Raw genomic sequence first — 23,507 nt, forward strand, 5'->3', positions numbered from 1 at the left:
CTGCATTTTACACGCAACGCAGCCCCCATAGAAATGAATGGGGCTGCGTGAAAATCACAAGCATCCTCAAGCAAGTGTGGATGCAGTGCGATTTTCACGCATGGTTGCTAGGAGATGATAGGGATGAGCAACCCCGGACCACATTAAAGTAAATTCACTGTATTATTTTCCCGTTACAACATGGTTATAATGGAAAATAGCATTCTTAATACAGAATGCGAACTAAAATGTCGATTGAGGGGTTAAAAAAATAAAATAAAATTAACTCCCCTCATCCACTTGATCGCGCAGCCGGCATCATCATCTTTCAGGAGCTGCAAAAGGACCTTTGACGTGGTGAGCGTGGTGACGTCAGCACAGGCCCTGCTGAATGGAGATAGAAGGATCTTCTATATTCATTCAGCAGGACCTGTGCTGATGTCACCCGAGCGCGATTGCGTCATCAAAGTCCTTTTGTAGGTCCCGAAAGAAAAAGAAAGACTATGCCGGCTGCGCGATCAAGTGGATAAAGTGAGTTAATTTTTTTAAATATTTTTTAACCCCTCAATCAACATTTTAGTAAGCATTCTGTATTAAGAATGCTATTTTTTTCCATTATAACCATGTTATAAGGGAAAATAAAATCTACAGAACACCTAACTCAAACTCGAACTTTAGTGAAGACGTTCAGGTCTGGGTACCACATTCAGTTTTTTATCACGCGCGTGCAAAACGCATTGCACCCGCGCAATAAAAACTGAACAACGCAGTCAAAACTGACTGAAATTGTACGTGCACGAGTTTCCCGCAATGCACACGCGATGCATCTGGAGCAAATCCGGGATGCTGGTGTGAAAGAGGCCTTAGGCTGGGTTCACACGGGCGAGATTTCAGTGCAGGTGCAATGCGTGAGGAACGCATTGCACCCGCACTGAATCCGGACCCATTCATTTCTATGGGGCTGTGCACATGAGCGGTGATTTTCACGCATCACTTGTGCGTTGCGTTAAAATCGCAGCATGCTCTATACTGTGCATTTTTACGCAACGCAGGCCCCATAGAAGTAAATGGGGCTGCGTGAAAATCGCAAGCATCCGCAAGCAAGTGCGGATGTGGTGCGATTTTCACGCATGGTTGCTAAGATGAAAGTCTATTCACTGTATTATTTTCCCTTATAACATGGTTATAATGGAAAATAATAGCATTCTTTAATACAGAATGCTTAGTAGAAGGTCAAGTAAGGGTTAAAAATAAAATTTTAATAACTCTCCTCCAATTGATCGCGTAGTTGCCGATCTCTTACTACTTTAATCATGAGCTGCCGGCTAAAGGACCTGTGGTGACGTCACATCACATGGTCCATCACCGTGGTGATGGACCATGTGATTGGACCATGTGATGAGCTTAATGACGTCACCACAGGTCCTGAAGAAAGAACAGGAGACCGGCAGCTACGCGATCAATTGGAGGAGGTGAGTTAATTATTATTATTTTTTTAACCCTCAATTGACCTTCTACTAAGCATTCTGTATTAAAGACCATGTTATAAGGGAAAATAATTACATCTACACAACCTTGAACCCAAACCTGAACTTTAGTGAAGAAGTTCTGGTCTGGGTACCACATTCCGTTTTTTATCACGCTCGTTCAAAACGCATTGCACCCGCGTGATAAAAACTGAACGGAACGCAATCGCAGTCAAAACGGACTGCAATTGCGTACCTACTTGTGCGGGTTTGCCGCAATGAGCCCGGGACGCATCCTGAGCCAAAACGTGACGCCCATGTGAACCCAGCCTTAGGCCTCTTTCACACGAGCGTGGAGAATTGGCTCCGGATGTAGTCAGGGTGCGTTCAGTGAAACTCGCACCATTTTGCAAGCAAGTTCAGTCAGTTTTGTCTGCGATTGCGTTCAGTTTTTTCCGCACGGGTGCAATGCGTTTTGATGTGTTTTTCACGCGTGTGATAAAAAACGGAAGGTCTACAAACAACATTTCTTAGCAACCATCAGTGAAAAGCGCATTGCATCCGCACTTCCGGACGCAATGCGTTTTTCACTGAAGCCCAATTCACTTCTATGGGGCCAGGGCTGCGTGAAAAACGCAGAATATAGAACATGCTGCGTTTTTCACGCAATGCAGAACTTGAAATAAATGGGTCAATATTCAGTGTGGGTGGTAAGCGTTCACGTCACGCATTGCACCCACGAGAAAAACTCGCTCGTGTGAAAGAGGCCTTACTGCGGTGGCCTTTGGGAGGGAGGGTCCTAGCAGATCAAAGATCAATGGGCTATCCTAAACATCTCGCATCAATCATTATGCATCTTGTCAAATGGAAGGAAAGACGGAAGCAATGAGCACAGTGTACCCTTCATGCTTCCTCCCAGCATTGTGCTGTAAAGGCGCTATATATTAGGAAGTATGCTACAAGAAAGGAAAAAGAGAAGTTTCTTGCTGTGAAATGCACATGGTTTGTTGTCGAGCTGGATGTAGAAAGGTTGCGTGTCGGCCGGATGATGCATGACAGGAATACTTGCAGTTATTATTGTGTTTGTAGTAGAAACATGTGAGCGCAGCGCTTTCTTGATTTTGCAATGTTTCTACAGAGGCGGAGTAACAGGGTTTGGAGAAAGTAAACACTGCTTCTGTCATTCTTTCCACAGTCTTATGCTGGGTCTCAGTCTGCTGCCTGTTTTTTTTTTTCATCTACTGTAGCTTTTTATGCTTATGATACCATACACATGTGTTTTAGGATCTTTTGGAACATATGAAGAAAAGGAATCCTGTAATCCAGGATAATACTGTTAGATCTTGGACACTTGGGGCTATGTTGGTATCAAATAGCTAACCAGGCCAGAAGGGGCTTAAGTGCATTTCAGCAACCTTTTTTTTATTTTTTTTCATTGACATGACTGTATGAGGCCTTGTTTTTAACCCCTTCCCAACATATGATGTAATAGTACGTCATGGTGGCAAGCAGGGGCATCGTTAAGTCAAAACATTCGGGGCTGGAGCCCCAGATGTTTTGTCCAGTTCCCTGAATACAGGGCCGGCAGGGGCGCCGCTCTGGCCGCAATAGAAGTCACAGTGCTCTCCGCTCTGACTCTCCTGCGCTACTCTACACCGGCCCCGCCGCTCACAGGGGTATACATTTATAAACTGTAATCCGTATCCTGCAGTAACTTTAACTTTAAATCAGTGCTCATCTCTTTACTACCTTACACTCAGCTCCAGACAGTAACAGGCAGTGCGGGCGGTGCTCACTCACTGACATCACGCGCCTGCTCCTCCCACTAGGCGGCGCAGGCGCGTGACGTCAGTGAGTGAGCGCTGCCACCCGCACTGCCTGTTACTGTATGGAGCTGAGTGTAAGGTAGTAAAGAGATGAGCACTAATTTAAAGTTAGTTACTGCAGGATACGGATTACAGTTTATAAATGTATACTCTGAGCGGCCGGAGGGGGATCTGTGGATGGCACTATTATGGAGGATCTGTGGGGTTGCCCAGATGGCTAGGCCCTTCACTGTAGTTATTAACCCCATTCAGCAGTCCCCCATTCACTGAAAGGGGTTAATAACTACTGTGAAGGCCCCCCCCCCGGTGGCGATGAGGGTGTGGCTTCATGGGGTGGGGGCGTGGCTTCACGTGGGCTCGTGCCCTGGATGTCTTCAGACCCTTGCAACGCACCTGGTAGCAAGTGACTTGCCGCATTTACGTCATGGTGATTGGGCGGGCACTGGAGCGGTGTGTGCCCAGTCACTGCAGGGGCCTGGCAGTCCCTGATAGAACCTAAAACTTTAGTGGAGACACTAAAACATTTTATTTTTATTTTTTTTTGGTTTAAAAAATGCTATTGTCTTAAAGTGAAATAAAGTATAGATATTAGGTATCACCGCATCCTTAACAACCAGCTCTATAAAAATATCACATGACCCTAACCCCTTGGGTGAACACTGTAAAAATAAAAAAATAAAAACTGCCAAAAAAGCTATTTGTCATCTAACATCAACATAAAGTGCAACACCAAGCGATCAAAAAGTCGTATGCCCCCCAAAATAGTACCGATCCAACCGTCACCTCATCACGCAAAAAAGGAGACCCTACCTAAGACAATCTGTCAAAAAAATAAAAAAGCTATGGATCTCTAACTATTATTGTGTAAAACTTGAATAATCTAATCTGTCAGATGAATGTTGTAAAATATAAAAACTGTGCCAAAACAGCAATTTTTTGGGTTACCTTGCCTCACAAAAAACGTAATATAGAGCAATTAAAAATCATATGTACCAATAAGACTGGCACCTTATTTCGTAGTTTCCAAAATGGGGTCACTTTTTGGAAGATTCTACTGTAAGGGTGCATCAGGGGGGCTTCAAATGGGACATGGCATCTAAAAACCAGTCCAGCAAAATCTGCCCTCCAAAAACCATACAGGGCTCCTTTTCTTCTGTGCCCGGCCGTGTGCCCTTACATCAGTTTACAACCACATGTGGGGTGTTTCTGTAAACCGCAGAATCAGGGTAATAAATATTGAGTTTTGTTTGGCTGTTACCCCTGAAAAAATAGATTAAAATAGAAAATCTGCTAAACAAGTGAAATTTAGAAATTTAATCTCCATTTTCCTTTATTCTTGTAGAACATCTAAAGGGTTAGCAAAGTTTGTAAAATCAGTTTTGAGTAACTTAAGCTGTGTAGTTTCTACAATGGGGTAATTTATGGGGGGTTTCCACTATGTAAGCCCCAGAAAGTGACTTCAGACCTGAACTGGTCCTTAAAAAGTTGGTTTTGGAAATTTTTCTTAAAAATTTTAAGAATGGTTTCTAAAATTCTAAGCCTTCTAACATCCTAACAAAATTTAATTACATTTACAAAATGATTAGAGATGAGCGTTTCTGTAAAAGGTTAATTGCGTTATGGATTCCATTACCACGGACCATAACGCAATTCTATGACTGAATGCCTTTAGAGGCATTCCGTTATTCATTCCGTCATAATATAAGTTTATGGCCTGCAAAACGGATCCGTCCTGTTTCCGTTATGCGGGGGAGGACTTTTTTTACTGACAAACGAAGTGTCAATGAATTTCAAAATATGAAATTCGCTCATCTCTAAAAATGTCAACATAAAGTAGACATATATGGGGAATGTTAAGTAATAAATATTTTTGAGGTATTCCTTTGTTTTAAAAGCAGAAAAAATGAAATTTGGAAAATTGCTAATTTTTCAAAATGTTTTTAGATTTTTTTCATAAAGGTGAAATATATTGACTCCAATTTCTGACTGTCATGAAGTACAATGTGTCACGAGAAAACAATCTCAGAATGGCTTGGGTTCACTCTGAACCACTATATAGCACATTATAGAACAGTACTGAAGAGTATAAGGCCTCATGCACACGACCGTTGTGTGCATCCGTGGCCGTTGTGCCGTTTTCTGTTTTTTTTCGCTGACCCATTGACTTTCAATGGGTCCGTGGAAAAAACGGAAAATGCACCGTTTGGCAGCCGCATCCGTGAGCCGTGTTTCCTGGCCGTGAAAAAAATATGACCTGTCCTATTTTTTTTCACGGCCAACGGTTCACGGACCCATTCAAGTCAATGGGTCCGTGAAAGAACACGGATGCACACAAGATTGGCATCCGTGTCCGTGATCCGTGGCCGTAGGTTAGTTTTTATACAGACGGATCCGAAGATCCGTCTGCATAAAAGCTTTTTCAAAGCTGAGTTTTCACTTCGTGAAAACTCAGAACCGACAGTATATTCTAACACAGAAGCGTTCCCATGGTGATGGGGACGCTTCTAGTTAGAATACACTACAAACTGTGTACAAGACTGCCCCCTGCTGCCTGGCAGCATCCGATCTCTTACAGGGGGCCGTGATCAGCACAATTAACCCCTTCAGGTGCGGCACCTGAAGGGGTTAATTGTGCTGATCACGGCCCCCTGTAAGAGATCAGGGCTGCCAGGCAGCCCCCCCCCCTCCCTCCCTCTATTGTAATAATTAGTTGGTGGCACAGTGTGCGCCCCCCATCGGCCCCCCCTCCCTCTATAGCATTAACAACATTGGTGGCCAGTGTGCGGCCTCCCATCTCCTCCCCCCCCTCCCCTCCCCCCCATCATTGGTGGCAGCGGAGTTCCGATCGGAGTCCCAGTTTAATCGCTGGGGCTCCGATCGGTAACCATGGCAACCGGGACGCTACTACAGTCCTGGTTGCCATGGTTACTTAGCAATAGTACAAGATTCATACTTACCTGCTGCTGGCTGCTGCTGCGATGTTCGTGTCCGGCCGGGAGCTCCACCTACTGGTAAGTGACAGGTCTGTGTGGCGCATTGCTAAATGAACTGTCACTTACTAGTAGGAGGAGCTCCCGCCCGGACACTAACATCGCAGCTCCCAGGTAAGTATGAATCTTTTACTATTGCTAGTAACCCGCTGCCACCAATGATCGGGGGGGGGAGATGGGAGGCCGCACACTGGCCACCAATGTTGTTAATGCTATAGAGGGAGGGGGGGCCAATGGGGGGCGCACACTGTGCCACCAACGATTTATTACAATAGAGGGAGGAAGGGGGGGGGGGGGCGCACACTGTGCCACCAACGAATTATTACAATAGAGGGAGGAAGGGGGGGGCACACTGTGCCACCAACGATTTATTACAATAGAGGGAGGAAGGGGGGGGGGCGCACACTGTGCCACCAACGAATTATTACAATAGAGGGAGGAAGGGGGGGGCACACTATGCCACCAACGATTTATTACAATAGAGGGAGGAAGGGGGGGGGGTGGGCGCACACTGTGCCACCAACGAATTATTACAATAGAGGGAGGAAGGGGGGGGGCCGCACTGGCCACCAATGATATTCAAACTGGGGAGGAGGGGGGGGGGGGAGGGTCTGCCCCCTGCTGCCTGGCAGCCCTGATCTCTTACAGGGGGATATGATAGTACAATTAACCCCTTCAGGTGCGGCACCTGAGGGGTTAATTGTGCTGATCACGGCCCCCTGTAAGAGATCGGATGCTGCTAGGCAGCAGGGGGCAGTCATGTACACAGTTTGTAGTATATTCTAACTAGAAGCGTCCCCATCACCATGGGAACGCCTCTGTGTTAGAATATACTGTCGGAAATGAGGTTTCACGATCTAACTCATATCCGACAGTATATTCTAACATAGAGGCGTTCCCATGGTGATGGGGACGCTTCAAGTTAAAATATACCATCGGATTGGAGAAAACTCCGATCTGATGGTATAAAAGGGACTCCAGACTTTACATTGAAAGTCAATGGGGACGGATCCGTTTGAAATGGCACCATATTGTGTCAACGTCAAACGGATCCGTCCCCATTGACTTGCATTGTAATTCAGGACGGATCCGTTTGGCTCCGCACGGCCAGGCGGACACCAAAACGACTTTTGTTTCATGTCCGTGGATCCTCCAAAAATCAAGGAAGACCCCTTCCCCTCTCCACAACCCTCTATGGGGAGATATGAGATCCTTCAGTAAGCAAGCTGCCTTTCTTGTTAAACAGATTTTTCACTAATTTTAGCAATAAAGTTAGTTTAGTGACCACTGAGCAGACAGCACTTTGTAGGTCTTCAGTGCTGGCTGCAGATATCTCCTCCGTCTTCTGTCAGGTCACTAGGAAACCTGGTGACCCAATCATAGGGGGAAGTCATGCCACTGTCCTGGGCAATGGCTGTGCAGCAAGGACCTGTTAAGAGAAATGAAGCTGTTAGTACTAAGGCCTCTTACCCACGAACGTAAGGGCTCTGTGCATTCCGCAGTGCATGGGCACCGACTGGGTAAGCCGCATGCGGACCACGGACCCATTCACTTGAATGGGGTCCGCGATTTATCCGTTCCACAAAAAGATAGAAAGAGTTCCGTTTTTTTTGCGCAACGGAAGCACTCCGTAGTGCTGTCGTGGGGTTTCATTCTGTGCTTCCGTTACGCACCGCATCTTCAGATTTGCGGACACATTCAAGTGAATGGGTTCATCCTTGATGCGGAATGAACGTGGCTGATGCCCCGTGTATTGTGGAACCGCCGTATGCGGCCCGCAATACAGCCATGGGAGCACTACGGCCGTGTGCAAGAGGCCTATCCCCAATCTTCTGCAGCAATGCCAAAAGTCGTTACTGAAGTTTGAGGAACTGTATTGCCTGCTGTCAAAAGATGGACAGTCGTCAAGTTAATGTACTTTCTCACTCGTGACCATGGGTAAAGCTGCTGCCACTAGAAGACAGACTCAAAGCAGACATGCCAGGCTTTCTAATTATTTTTTCTCAATAGCAAAGCACCTGCAAGGACTTCCACCTTCCAGATTTAGATCTGTATTACCACTGAAAATTCATCACCTTCACAATTGTCCTCTTCTGTGTCACGATACAAAACAAATGGGACTTACAGATTGTTACACAAAGAAAATCCTGAAAATCTTAGTTGTGCAAAGGCAGCTGGGAAAACCTAACAGTTGTGTGTTACGCTCTGCCACAGTGGTGAACCTGTTTGATTTATATGTTGGGAAATACTCTGAGAGATGCCTCTGAAGAGTTTAAAAGGGTTTTCCAAGACTTTAATGTTGATGACCCGATCAGCTGTATGAGAAGTGAGAAGGCAGTGGCGCTCGGCCTTCTCTGTGCGCCCCAAGCATAGCGCCGTACATTGTATAATCGCTGTGCTTGGTACCACTCCTCAGCCCCTTTCACTTCAATGGGACTGAGCTGCACCTAGGTCATGTGATTGGTGAATGTGTCGTCACTGGCCTAGGAAAAGCTGAGAGAAGGCCACGGCGCCACTGTGAGTGCCACAGCCTTCTCGAGCAGGTGATCTGCGGGGTTACTGGTGTCAGACCTCCACCGATAACAAACTGATGACGTGCCCTGAGGATAGGTCATTAGTATTAGGCAAATTGCGGATCTACAAAAAAATGTTAGCCGCCTGTGTGCCTTCCGCAATTTGCGGAACGGGCGGCCCATTGTAGAAATGCCTATTCTTGTCCACAAAACGGACAAGAATAGGACATGTTATATTTTTTTAGCGGGGCCACGGAACGGAGCAACGGATGTGGACAGCACACGGAGTGCTGTCCGCATCTTTTGCGGCCCAATTGAAGTGAATGGGTCCGCACCCGAGCCGCAAAAACTGTGGCTCTGATGCGGACCAGAACTACGGTTGTGTGCATGAGGCCTTAGGGCTCTTTCACACTTGCGTTCTTGTCTTCCGGCATAGAGTTCAGTCGTCGGGGCTCTATGCCGGAAGAATCCTGATCAGTTTTATCCTAATGCATTCTGAATGGAGAGAAATCCGTTCAGGATGTCTTCAGTTCCGGATCGGAACGTTTTTTTGGCCGGAGAAAATACCGCAGCATGCTGCGCTTTTTGCTCCGGCCAAAAATCCTGAACACTTGCCGCAAGGCCGGATCCGGAATTAATGCCCATTGTAAGGCATTAATCCGGATCCGGCCTTAAGCTAAACGTCGTTTTGGCGCATCGCCGGATCTGACGTTTAGCTTTTTCAGAGTGGTTACTATGGCTGCCAAAACGCTAAAGTCCTGGCAGCCATGGTAAAGTGTAGTGGGGAGCGGGGGAGCAGTATACTTACCGTCCGTGCGGCTCCCCGGGCGCTCCAGAGTGACGTCAGGGCGCCCCACACGCATGGATGACGTGATCGCATGGACACGTCATACATGCGCATGGGGCGCTCTGACATCATTCTGGAGCGCCCCGGGAGCCGCACGGACTGTAAGTATACTGCTCCCCCGCTCCCCACTACTACTATGGCAGCCAGGACTTTAATAGCGTCAATAACGGATCCGTCTTCAAATGCTTTCAGTTCACTTGCGTTTTTCCGGATCCGGCGTGTAATTCCGGCAAATGGAGTACCCGCCGGATCCGGACAACGCAAGTGTGAAAGAGCCCTAAGTCTCAGAAACCCCTTTATCTGCATGCTATATAACTGCTTATGTCACCCATTGACTCCCATCGTCATCCATTGACTGTGTAAAAAATGTCCTGCCTCTAAAATGAGAACGGTCATAGAAAACACTAACTGTTAAAATAACAGTATAGTGATGCATTGCCAGAAACCTTTTCAGCCTGTACAACAGATGTCCACTAAATAGAGCCTAATTATTCTCATTGGTGTAGTATCATTTGTCCAACAGGTGGCACTTCATATCCTTTCCTCCTATCCTTTTTTTTTTTTTTTTTCTCTATTTTCTATGCCAGACTTTAGACTGTATTAGTAGAATTACAAGGCGTTCGGTAAATATTTTTTCTCCTATAGGTTACGCGCCAATTGAACAAAATGTAACACAATGATTAGAGTGCAATGGCAGTTCTAAGCATCCAAGTGAAATAAAGCAGTGCTTGTTCTGTACAGCTTGTGCTGTGTCCTAAGATGTCTTGACCAGTTGGAGAAGCAGATCCCAGACATGAACTGCATTAATCTGAGCAGCGCTTCACTTAGTTCTGGCTCCAGTCCATGCTTTTGTTTTGTTTCCTTTAATAACATTGGACATAATGGCTTTTTTTTTTTTATGCAGTACTTTAATGCATAATAAATTTTAACTGTGGCCTAGAGTGAACCTAAGCGATATGATTGTGTAGAACTGAACCTTTTGGCATTGACATTAGTTTACTTTTCCCTGGGTGGCCACTAGGTGGCGAGGTTGTAACAGTTTCCCCACCGTTTGAGCCGCAGTTTTATGATTACATCTTGCCAGCTAGAAGATGTTGAGAAAAGGACAAGTGTCCATGAGGCAGGTACATAGGAGCTGTATTGACAAAAGGTTATTATGGAGCATTATTTTTATTAAAAAAAACTAGTTAAGTATTAACGGGGGTTTCCGAGATATTTTTACTGCTGACAGGTCATCATTGTTTGATCTGTGCGGGTCAGGCAACCAGGACCCCCGCCAATCAGCTATTTGAGAAAGCATCTGTGCTCCTGGGAGTTCCGTAGCCTTCTCTCTGCTGACCAAGCCCAGCGCCGTGCAAGCGAACATGCAACAGGTCACCCAGCTTCATAGATACAAATCTGCTGACAGATGCTCTTTAAAGTTCCTTGCACACTATGCAGTTGAAAATTAAACAGGCAATATACTAAGGGTGTCAAAAACCACATTTTTGCTGCGGTTTTCAGTGTGACTGGGGAAATTTGTAAATCACTAGTGTTTAATCTATAAAAGCCGCAGTGTTATCCAAAAACATGGCAAAACTGCATGCAGTTTTTCCAGTTCTTTTTTTTAAAGGGTTTGTCTCACTTCAGCAAACAGCATTTATTATGTGGAGGAAGTTAATACAAGGCACTTCATTTCACCAATCAAGTTTGTTAAAACTGTGCCAATTTTAAGAGATGTGCATATTTTTATAAATTTGGTGCACATCACTAACTGTTAGACCAGGGATCAGCAACCACTGGCACTCCAGCTGTTCTGAAAGGTACAACTCCCATAATCCTCCTTTCACTTCTTTGGGAGTTATAAGAACAGCCAAGAAAGTGTGCATGCTGGGAGTTGTAGTTTCACAGCAGCTGGAGTGCCAAAGTTGGCTGATTCCAGACTTAGACAGTCACAAAAATGTATTGGTGAATGTGGGCCTTTGTTTCCACTGGGGATATGCATTGTCCTTATCTTGCTTCTTGCCTCCTACAGGCTTTAATCGGGATCTGTACCTATTTGATGCTTTTTTTTTATTTATTATTCTTTAACATAACAGGCACTTACTAATGTATTGGTATTATCCATATTGCTTCCTTTGCTGGCTGGAATACTTTTTTCATCACATTATACACTGCTAGTTTCCATGGTTACGACCACCCTGCAATCTATCAGTGGTGGCCGTGCTTGCACACCATAGGAAAAAACATTGGCATCTCTGGTGGCTGGAACCATGGGAGTACACATAGGCTTGTACTTTTTCCTATAGTGTGCAAGTACGGCCATCGCTGCTGGATTGAAGGGTGGTCGGAACTATGGAAATGAGCAGCATATAATGTAATGGAAAAATGAATCAAGCCAGCAAAGGAGGCAAAATGAACAATCACAATATATTAGTTTTGGGTTCCATGATCTCAGATCGATATGTACTTTGAAACACCATCCTTGAAGTTCCCCTGTAAAAAGTTCTTAGCTGCCCATCTGTTCCTTGAACAGACAGTGCAAATATGTTTTGAAAATGAGCCGTGCAGCATAATTGTCTGGGATATAAGCCAAGCCATATCAACCAAATAGTAAAGATACAGAGGATGGGGGAGCACCCTGTAGGTGAGAGAGGTTGGGGATGGAGGGTGATTCAAGCACATTAAATGGGAAAGTTCAAGGGCAGCGTGGCTGGGCCAACAGGGAAAAGCCATGAAAGATTGTAGAGTGTCAATATATGGAAAAATAAGAAGGACAAGGAGAAAAAAATTGGTGGGATCAGGAAGTGTTATATGAATAAGGGCATATGAAGGACTTGGAAGCAGGGGCCATTTTAGAACCATTTAAGAAGATACTGATAGTCCGCATTGTAGCATAGGGCAATCCAGTGGTGTCGAATGAGGCAGTAGTGTTCCATGCAGAAGATGTTGGTTCCTCCATAAACATAATCACTCGCCTTGGAAAACTAAAGGGAAAGAGAAGGAAGATCCCGTTGTTTCCTTTAAAGATAGATACACACAAGCATAACTATGACGAAGGGGCAAATAAGGGACTTATTATAAATTTTGAGATCACACCGTAAAGGAGGAACAAATTTGCCAGGTCCAAGGACATTGTAAAACCAGTGACCTACCTTATGACTAAGGCTACTTTCACATCTGTGGCATGGAGATCTGGCCACCTGATCCGGCAAAACGGCAGACAATCGGCCAGACACTAACCACAGCATGTAGTGGATTGTTTCCGGCCGATTCTCAGCAGTTTTGCCGAAATGTGGTGAGATTTCCACCGGACCCCATTATACTTAATGGCGCCAGGGGGCATTCCGTTTGCATCTGGCCACGCTGGATTTGTAGAATTTCAGCTGGCTGTTCTCTGCCAGAACAGGCTGCCACAAACGCTGAGGCAGATGTGAAAGTAGCCTAACCTCACAGAATTGGCAGAGGATCAGGCAGGGTCAGAAGATCTGAAGGTTACCTTCTGCCAAATGTGTAAAGCAGGGCAGCCACATCAAGTAACTGTTGGCTGAGCAATTGTTTGGATGACACCCATGTCTAACCATCCATCTATACATAGACATTCTTGACAGCAGCATATCTCCTGAGAGCAAAAGGATCGGCCAGTTGAAGTGCAGTGCCTCATCTGATGTCAGGGGAGAGTTGGGAGGCCATCATACACAGTAAATGGTTGGCCAAACATGCCAAAACTCAGTGGGTCCATACAACATAGATCTAAGCTGTCGTATGAGCCCCCACAATGCATTGCTCTATAGTAACAGGAACCCAGCAGAACTCTGAATTTATCTTGATCAACCAATAAAACATTATGTAATTAAAAGCAAGACCAGATTGGTTTTACTGGAGATGGCTCTAAATTCCATGTAAAATTGATAAATCTAGAATGTTACTTCATGTTCTATAACTATATTTTTTATGTTTTAGAAAAGCACAAGAAGAGAATAAAAAAGTTGTTCTGGCTGGATGTGTTCCTCAGGCTCAACCAAAGCAAGACTACTTGAAAGGCCTTAGTATAATTGGGGTAAGATGACTGAATTGTGTACTGGTCCTCTGCAGCACATTGATAATTGACTTGCATAATGTCTTATGGATTCATAGCGTAAACTGTACCTTAAAATAATGTAAGTTATGATCCTATATATTATATTGTACCTAAGGGCAGCAATTATTCAGAAAGTTCCAATTTTGTCAGCAGGTGTTTAATCAGGCATCCTAATTGGGGATGAGCGAATTTTATATTTTTTGAAGTTCGTGCTGTGGTATTTACTGAATTGCGTTATGGATTCCGTTGCCGCGGACCATAACACAATTCCATGACGGAATGCATAAATGAATGCCTTTAGAGGCATTCCATTATTCTTTCCGTCATAAAAAAAGTCTATGGCCTGCATAACTGATCCGTCCGGTTTACATTATGCTGGAGTCCTCTCCTGCATAATGTAAACTGGACGGATCCTTTATGCAGGCTATAGACTTCTATTATGACGGAATGAATAACGGAATGCCTCTAAAGGCGTTCAGTTATGCATTCCGTCATGGATTTGCGTTATGGTCCATAGTAACGGAACCCATAATGCAATTCAGTAAATGCCACGAACCCGCACACTAACTTACAAATATGATATTCGCTCATCCCTAATCATAATGTTGGAATTGTGTAAGATGCGGACTTTCTGACAAAGGAGCAATAACGAGTTATGGATGTTCAGACAGCAAACCTTTTTTCAGAGTGTGGTTTGTATTATACCATGACTTTTCTTTGAGAAGAACACACAAGATTAGATTGAAAAAATGCTCTTCACAAATGTTGGCTAGTATGCATAGTATATGATGGTATAAAGCAAACAAATATCAATATAATGCCAACAGGTTGATTGAAGACATGAAACAAAGTGTTAAACCAGCATGTTTTATTTTTTAGATTCTTCAAAGTAGCCACCTTTTGCTTTGACAGCTTTGCAAATTCTTGGCATTCTCTCAAATCCGCTTTATGAGGTAGTCACCTGAACTCCTTTTCAGTTAAAAAAATATGCCTTGTCAAGTTTGCGGGAAGGGTTTCTTTTTATAGTGTATTTGAAACAATCCGTTGTATTGATCAGAGGTAGAATTGGTGCACAGTTTCATACAGGTTTTGCCATATTGTACTAGTGTTTTAATTCTCACTATGGCAAGAACCACTCAAGTAGTTAAGAGCAACAACAGTCCATCATTACTTTAAGACATGGAGGACAGTCAACCTGGTAAATTTTGAGAATTTTAAGGTATCCTAAAATGCAGTCATGAAAGCCATAAAATGCTATGAAGCAACTGGCTCTCAGGAGGACCGGCCCATGAAAGGAAAACCAAGAGTTTCTACTTCTGGAGAGGATAGGTTCATTAGCTACCAGACTCAGAAACAACAAATTAACACCTAAAATTAGAGTCTACAGTTGTGGCCAAAAGTTTTGAGAATTACATAAATATTGGAAATTGGAAAAGTTGCTGCTTAAGTTTTTATAATCGCAATTTGCATATACTCCAGAATGTTATGAAGAGTGATCCGATGAATTGCATAGTCCTTCTTTGCCATGAAAATTAACTTAATCCCCAAAAAACCTTTCCACTGCATTTCATTGCGGTCATTAAAGGACCTGCTAAGATCATTTCCGTAATCGTCTTGTTAACTCAGGTGACAATGTTGACGTGCACAAGGCTGGAGATCATTATGTCAGGCTGATTGGGTTAAAATGGCAGACTTGACATGTTAAAAGGAGGGTGATGCTTGAAATCATTGTTTTTCCATTGTTAACAATGGTGACCTGCAAAGAAATCCGTGCAGCCATTATTGCGTTGCATAAAAATGGCTTCACAGGCAAGGATATTGTGGCTACTAAGATTGCACCTCAATCAACAATTTATAGGATCATCAAGAACTTCAAGGAAAGAGGTTCAATTCTTGTTAAGAAGGCTTCAGGGCATCCAAGAAAGTCCAGCAAGCGCCAGGATAGTCTCCTAAAGAGGATTCAGCTGCGGGATCGGAGTGCCACCAGTGCAGAGCTTGCTCAGGAATGGAAGCAGGCAGGTGTGAGCGCATCTGCACGCGCAGTGAGGCAAAGACTTTTGGAAGATGGCCTGCTGTCAAGAAGGGCAGCAATGAAGCCACTTCTCTCCAAAAAAAACATCAGGACAGATTGATCTTCTGCAGAAAGTATGGTGAATGGACTGCTGAGGACTGGGGCAAAGTCATATTCTCTGATGAAGCCTCTTTCCGATTGTTTGGGGCATCTGGAAAAAGGCTTGTCCGGAGAAGAAAAGGTGAGCGCTACCATCAGTCCTGTGTCATGCCAACAGTAAAGCATCCTGAGACCATTCATGTGTGGGGTTGCTTCTCATCCAAGGGAGTGGGCTCACTCACAATTTTGCCCAAAAACACAGCCATGAATAAGGAATGGTACCAAAACACCCTCCAACAGCAACTTCTTCCAACAACAGTTTGGTGAAGAACAATGCATTTTCCAGCACGATGGAGCACCGTGCCATAAGGCAAAAGTGATAACTAAGTGGCTCGGGGACCAAAACGTTGACATTTTGGGTCCATGGCCTGGAAACTTCCCAGATCTTAATCCCATTGAGAACTTGTGGTCAATCCTTAAGAGGCGGGTGGACAAACAAAAACCCACTAATTCTGACAAACTCCAAGAAGTGATTATGAAATAATGGGTTGCTATCAGTCAGGAATTGGCCCAGAAGTTGATTGAGAACATGCCCAGTTGAATTGCAGAGGTCCTGAAAAAGAAGGGCTAACACTGCAAATACTGACTCTTTGCATAAATGTCATGTAATTGTCGATAAAAGCCTTTGAAACGTATGAAGTGCGTGTAATTATATTTCACTACATCACAGAAACAACTGAAACAAAGATCTAAAAGCAGTTTAGCAGCAAACTTTGTGAAAACTAATTTTTGTGTCATTCTCAAAACTTTTGGCCACGACTGTACATAAATGTTTCACCGAGATCAAGTACCAAACATCTCAACACCAAATGTCTAACATCCAACATCAACAGACTGTGAAAATCTGACCCTTATGGTTGAATTGCTGCAAGGAAGTCACTACTGAGGAACAAAAAGAGTATTGCTTGGGCTAAAACACAAGGAATGAACATTAGACCAATAAAAACCATACTTTGGTCTAATATGTGAAAATCTGAGATTTTATGATCCAACAATTATGTTTGAGATGCAGAAAAGGTAAGTAGATGGTTTCTACAGGTACAGTTCCCACCATGAAGCATGGAGGAAGAGGTGTGATGGTATGGGGGTTCTTTGCAGATGACTGTTGATGATTTATTCAAAATTCATCCTGGTTTTGTGCTCAGTGGGGCCATCATTTGTTTTTCAACAGGCACACCGTGTGCTGTCCACATCCTTATGTCCATTCTGTGTCCCTGCAAAAAGATGTCCCATTCTTGTCCTGATAGGGCATTTCTATAGAGGGCAGGACATTCCGTTCTCCAAAATGTTGGCCGCAAAAACACCAGTGGTCATGTGCACATGCCTTTAGAGTGATTGAGTGGTGCACCAGAAGACATGACCTCCACAATCACCAAAGGGGTTGTCTGGCCATATATATTGATGACCTATCGCCAGGATGTTTGACGAGGATGCAGCGGCACTCCATGCCACTTCCTGATCTTTATACTACGTGTCTTCTCCTGTAGAGCGGCAGTGTAGTGTAATTACAAATACTCGCTCCATTCACTTGAACAAAGTGCAGTGTAATGAAGAGGAAGCGGCGGGGGTGTAGGTTTTCAGACCCCTGTCGATCAGATATTGATAACCTATCCTGAAGATAGGTCATCAGTACATGTTTATATGGTCGGACAACCCCTTTAAACCATGCTGAGATGGTTTGGGATGAGTTGGATTGCCTCAGAAAGAAGTGCTCAGCGCCTCTGGGAACTCTTTCAAGACTGTTAGAAAACCATTTCAGGTGACCACCTCAAGCTGATTAAGAGAATTCCAAGAGTGTGCAAAGCTGTCATCAAGGCAAAAGGTGGCTACTTTTAAGAATGTAAAATATATAGCATATTCTGGTTTAAAGAGGACCTTTTCACTAAAATAAAAAATGTAAACCAAGTATACAGACATGCAGAGCAGCGCCCAGGGATCTCCCTGCACTTACTATTATCCCTGGGCGCCGCTCCGTTCTCCCGGTATAGGCTCCGGTATCTTCATATGTTCGGCTCAACTGGGTGGAGCCTGCCGGCGTCTCCTTCTCCCAGGCTGTAGCGCTGGCCAATCGCAGCGCTCAGCTCATAGCCTGAGAGAAAAAAAAAACTCTCAGGCTATGAGCTGAGCGCTGCGATTGGCCAGCACTACAGCCTGGGAGAAGGAGACGCCGGCAGGCTCCACTCAGTTGAGCCGAACATATGAAGATACCGGAGCCTATACCGGAGAACGGAGCGGCGCCCAGGGATAATAGTAAGTGCAGGGAGATCCCTGGGCGCCGCTCTCCATGTTTGTATACTTAGTTTAATTTTTTTTTATTTTAGTGAAAGGTCCTCTTTAACTTGTTTTACCACTTAATTCCATATGTGTTCCTTAATCAATTTAATAATAAAATAAAAAAATATGAATCTACAATGTAGAAGATTAAAAAACAAAACATTGAATAAAAATATCTGTCCAAACTTTTGACATTACTGTATGTAAAGTGAAAGTCTGCAATGGAAACGTTCACTGTGTAATGCTTTTCTTTACAGGATTTGGACTATATTGATGAAACCATATACCTGCCCATTTTTTTTTTTTTTTTTTTGTCACATACTGTAGTCTGAACAAATGAGTGAGGAAGCCCCTTCCTTTCCCTCTGTCTTACTGTTCACTAACCTGAGACTTTTCTTTCCCTCTAACACACGAAAATCGACAAGTCCTGGCACTAGATGTATGGATGTTGTTTTTGCCACACAGAATAAAAACCGTATTTGTCGACAGCGCCTGTTCTTTTTATGCCCTGACTTCTAAAGGGCTTTTAAATAAAAACACTAATAAATTATTCCATAATCCATGCCAGTTTAGGCCCCAGCCCCTGAAACACTTGCCATATGCTGTTCAGGCAGTTGGTATAAAGAATTGCTTCTTATTGGCATTAGTGTTGCTCACACTTATGTCACTTTTATGTGGCCTGTCCTTGTTTCCGGATTGTTGAATTGAATGTATAGTTGTATATTACACACAAACCTTTTATTCCAGTGTTTCTTTGATAAAGATGCATTGTCTTTGCATTTTTGTTTTTACTGTTAGGTGCTCAGATTTATCGTTGTGTATGACAGTTTTCTTTAAAGGGGATCATTTACAAAAAATCCAGCATTTCACATGACTGTATTAGTAGAAATCCCGCTGACCAGTTTATTATCAAGCTGTTGTCTGTATGCCCAAGAAGAAATCTATTCTGTAGTAGATTTCTGGTGTAATATACAGCAGAATATGCTCCAGCCACGCTTTGGAAAGGTGCGAAGCGTGTTGGAAAACAGCTAAAGAGCCGCAAAAATTAGCCGTACTTCAAACAAAATTGTGACTTTTCTATGCCAAAATTCAGACAGTACCTGATCCCCATTGTTTACATTTTTTTTTGTATACAAAGTGATGGTCACAGCTTAACTCCTGCAAGATGATTGCCCCCATAATCGCATGCAAAAATAAAATGAAAAAATGCTACCTTAAAGGGGTATTCCCATCTTATTGATTAAAGTTTATACAAATATTTTTGTGCCAGTAATCATTTTTCTAATGGTTATTAAAAAATTCATACTGTTCATAAATTTACATGCTTCCTCCCTCATTGTTTAGTTCAGTTTCCCATGGATACGGTGTAGAATTAGCGTAGGAGGGGAGCTGTCCGGGCTTTCAGCGTTGAGCAGCGCACCCCGGATCTCCTCAGTGAATGGTGACCTAAAAATTTTCAGACGCGGTGATACCTGTAATGTTTATTATATAGAACCTTGGATCTTTTGATCCCTTGTCCCATTCACCATAATCTATTCTGGTGAATTGGTGAATGGGATTCTGCCGTTCTACCTGCTGACCTGTGCCTTGTGCACAGCTCAGCAGGCAGATTACCATGGCAGGCCTGGGAAGCTTCAACAGGCCCCAGGCTGTCATGGTAACCAATTGGATACCCGATCGGGGGCTCGGATCGCAAGACAGAGGGACCCGCATTCCTCTGCCTAACCTCACAGAAGCAGCAATCGCTATTAAACGCATCTGTTGAGGTTAAAGGGGTTCTGTCACCCCCAAAACACATTTTTCATTTTTGGGCTTGTTAAAATACTTATTGAACGACTATCTTTTAAAATATGCAAATTACTTCACTACCAGCAAGTAGGGCGTCTACTTGTTGGTAGCTGCTGCAAACCCCCCCCCCCCTCCCTGTTGATTGACAGGGCCAGCGAGCGCTCTCCTCCCCTGGCTGGCCCTGTCAGCATTTCAAATCCTGCGCCTGTCTTCATTCGGCGTAGGCGCTCAGAGAAGGAGGCTCGCCTCCTCAGCACTCCCTCAGTGCGCCTGCGCCGATGACGTCACCGAAAGAGAAGACGTCATCGGCGAGCCTCCTTCTCTCATAGCGCCTGCGCCGAATGAAGACAGGCGTGGGATTTGAAATGCTGACAGGGCCAGCCAATGTCAATCAACAGGAGGAGGGGGCGTTTTTTTGCGGCGGCTACCAGCAAGTAGACGCCCTACTTGCTGGTAGTGAAGTCATTTGCATATTTTAAAAGATCGATTTTTAATGAAACGAAGCCACAGACAAAGGTAAGAGCACTATATAGGGAATAGTCGTTCAATAAGGATTTTAACAAGCCCAAAAATGTGTTTTGGGGGTGACAGCCCTTTAAATGATGATCCCGATCGTTGCGGCTGGGTGAGTTCTGTTTTACACAGCCCGCAGTTCCTGCCAGACAGCAGCCCATTCCTTACAAGCTCTCAGCCACTGCGATGTACAGGTATGTCACGGTGGCTGAAGGGGTTAATACAGTGTTCCTCAACTCTAGTCCTCAGGCCCCACTTGTCACTAATGATTTCAGAATAAATACCTGTGGTAAGTCCTGATACATAGTTCCCTGAAGTACTCCTACCAGTCGAGAGAAAAAATGAAAAAATAAAAATAAAAAATCTAAACACTGTTTGACTCCAGGCAATGCTAGTTTGTTAATCTGTGGATATCCCAGGATACAGGGAGGGTGCACAGACTACACTCCAAGCCTTGGAGCACAGAGTGTTTACAATGACTATTCTTTCTTAAAGGGGTATTCCAGGTTTAGGAAAGTCATTGCTTATTCATTGCATATTGAAACATTGTGTGCCTGTATAATATACTGCAAGAAAATTTAGACTAGAACCTCCAGAATCACAGGTGCATATCCATGAAGCAAACATAATTACAAAAAACAAAATGGCTGCACACCGTTATATATACAAACAATAGAGCTAAGAAATGGGGGTCATTCTAGATAAAAGTGGTACAATACCGACTATAAATGAATAATGGAAGCTCTTAGCTCTAATGTTTGCTTCATGGATATGCACCTGTGATTCTGAAGGTTCTAGTCTAAATTTTCTTGCAATATATTGAGGGTAGCACCTAGGGGTGCACCGAAATGAAAATTCTGGTCCGAAACCGAAACCGAAAATTCAGGATGCCCTTGACCGAAAACCGAAACCGAAACCGAAACTGCCTTTTTGCCCAAATACTTTTAAAATACTTTTTTTTTAATGATTTTATTAATAATTCTTTTTCATGAATGAAATTCATCTGTGGGTGGCTCTGTTATGGAGAGGGGGATCTGTGGGTGGCGCCGTTATGGAGAGGGGGATCTGTGGGTGGCTCTGTTATGGAGAGGGGGATCTGTGGGTGGCGCCGTTATGGAGAGGGGGATCTGTGGGTGGCGCCGTTATGGAGAGGGGGATCTGTGGGTGGCGCCGTTATGGAGAGGGGGATCTGTGGGTGGCGCCGTTATGGAGAGGGGGATCTGTGGGTGGCGCTGTTATGGAGAGGGGGATCTGTGGGTGGCGCTGTTATGGAGAGGGGGATCTGTGGGTGGCGCTGTTATGGAGAGGGGGATCTGTGGGTGGCGCTGTTATGGAGAGGGGGATCTGTGGGTGGCGCTGTTATGGAGAGGGGGATCTGTGGGTGGCGCTGTTATGGAGAGGGGGATCTGTGGGTGGCGCTGTTATGGAGAGGGGGATCTGTGGGTGGCGCTGTTATGGAGAGGGGGATCTGTGGGTGGCGCTGTTATGGAGAGGGGGATCTGTGGGTGGCGCTGTTATGGAGAGGGGGATCTGTGGGTGGCGCTGTTATGGAGAGGGGGATCTGTGGGTGGCGCTGTTATGGAGAGGGGGATCTGTGGGTGGCGCTGTTATGGAGAGGGGGATCTGTGGGTGGCGCTGTTATGGAGAGGGGGATCTGTGGGTGGCGCTGTTATGGAGAGGGGGATCTGTGGGTGGCGCTGTTATGGAGAGGGGGATCTGTGGGTGGCGCTGTTATGGAGAGGGGGATCTGTGGGTGGCGCTGTTATGGAGAGGGGGATCTGTGGGTGGCGCTGTTATGGAGAGGGGGATCTGTGGGTGGCGCTGTTATGGAGAGGGTAATCTGTGGGTGGCGCTGTTATGGAGAGGGGGATCTGTGGGTGGCGCTGTTATGGAGAGGGGGATCTGTGCACTGTTATGGGCATAACAGTGCACAGATCCCTTTCCCCATAACAGTGCACAGATCCCTTTCCCCATAACAGTGCACAGATCCCCCCTCCCCATAGCAGTGCACAGATCCCCCCTCCCCATAGCAGTTCCATAGACCGATCCCCCTACCCATAACAGCCCCGGCCCTGCTGCTCACAGCATCTTTATTTTACCTTACAATCGTGAGGCTCCAGTAACTAACAACTCTGCAGGCAGAGCGGAGGGCGGCGTAACGTCACTTACTCACGTGACGCACCTGCTCCGCCCACTTTATGAATGAAGGAGGCGGAGCAGGCGCGTCACGTGAGTAAGTGACGTTACGCCGGCCTCCGCTCTGCCTGCAGAGTTGTTAGTTACTGGAGCCTCACGATTGTAAGGTAAAATAAAGATGCAGTGACAAAGTAAACCGCCCGCCCGGCGCCCGCCCGCAGATGGTGGGTGACAAATCCCACACCCCATATTTTCGGCCGATATGTAACAATATCGGCCGAAGTGGATTAGGTGCATTTTCGGCCGATATTTTCGGCTGCCGAAATTTCGGTGCACCCCTAGTAGCACCTCTTTTAGACTGAACGCGCCCATCTACCTGGGACTTCTGATCAGAGTACGTTTGTAGCTGGTTCCTACACTGCCCTGAATATTGTAGGCTTAAAGGGATTCTGTCACCTCGTATAACACAAATTCAGATTTTAAACCAGTCATGCTCCACAGCTTACCTTGAATCGGCTGTGCTGTTTTTTATTGTAATCCGTCCAGCAGTTTTGCAGAAAAACGGCTTTTATAAAACCCTGAAGGTGCCCAGAGGGGCGTTATGTTCCCCTTTGTGTGCCCAAAATGCCTTCCTCCAGAATCCCTAACCGCCCAAAGCGTCTCATCCCTCTCCTCCCCCTCCCTGATGGCCGAGCGAAGTCTTGCGCAGACGCAGTACCCACTGAGGGCTGCGCCAGTGCGATTTGCTGGAGACTGAGGGCAGGAGCTTCATCGTCGTCACTGGGCATGCGCTGAGCCCAGTGACGTCCGATGCTCGCGCAAGACTTCGCTCTGCCGTCAGGGAGGGGGAGGAGAGGGATGAGACGCTGTGGGCGGTTAGGGATTCTGGAGGAAGGCGTTTTGGGCACTGTAAGAGGGGCATTACTGGGCACACAAAGGGGAACA

The 23,507-nt window shown here is 45.1% G+C and overlaps 1 protein-coding gene across 3 annotated transcripts in view; it reads left to right on the forward strand.

Annotated features, from left to right (window-relative positions):
* The window catches only part of CDKAL1 (CDK5 regulatory subunit associated protein 1 like 1), a 963,682-nt gene that overhangs the window by 187,462 nt on the left and 752,713 nt on the right, over positions 1-23,507 (forward strand). For all 3 annotated transcript variants that reach the window (XM_040432802.1, XM_040432800.1, XM_040432801.1), the window contains one exon: positions 13,564-13,660. In XM_040432802.1, coding sequence (XP_040288736.1) covers positions 13,564-13,660 — 97 coding nt within the window. The remainder of the gene's footprint in view (positions 1-13,563; positions 13,661-23,507) is intronic.

This window comes from Bufo bufo, chromosome 5, assembly GCF_905171765.1.
Source record: "Bufo bufo chromosome 5, aBufBuf1.1, whole genome shotgun sequence".
NCBI lineage: Eukaryota > Metazoa > Chordata > Amphibia > Anura > Bufonidae > Bufo > Bufo bufo.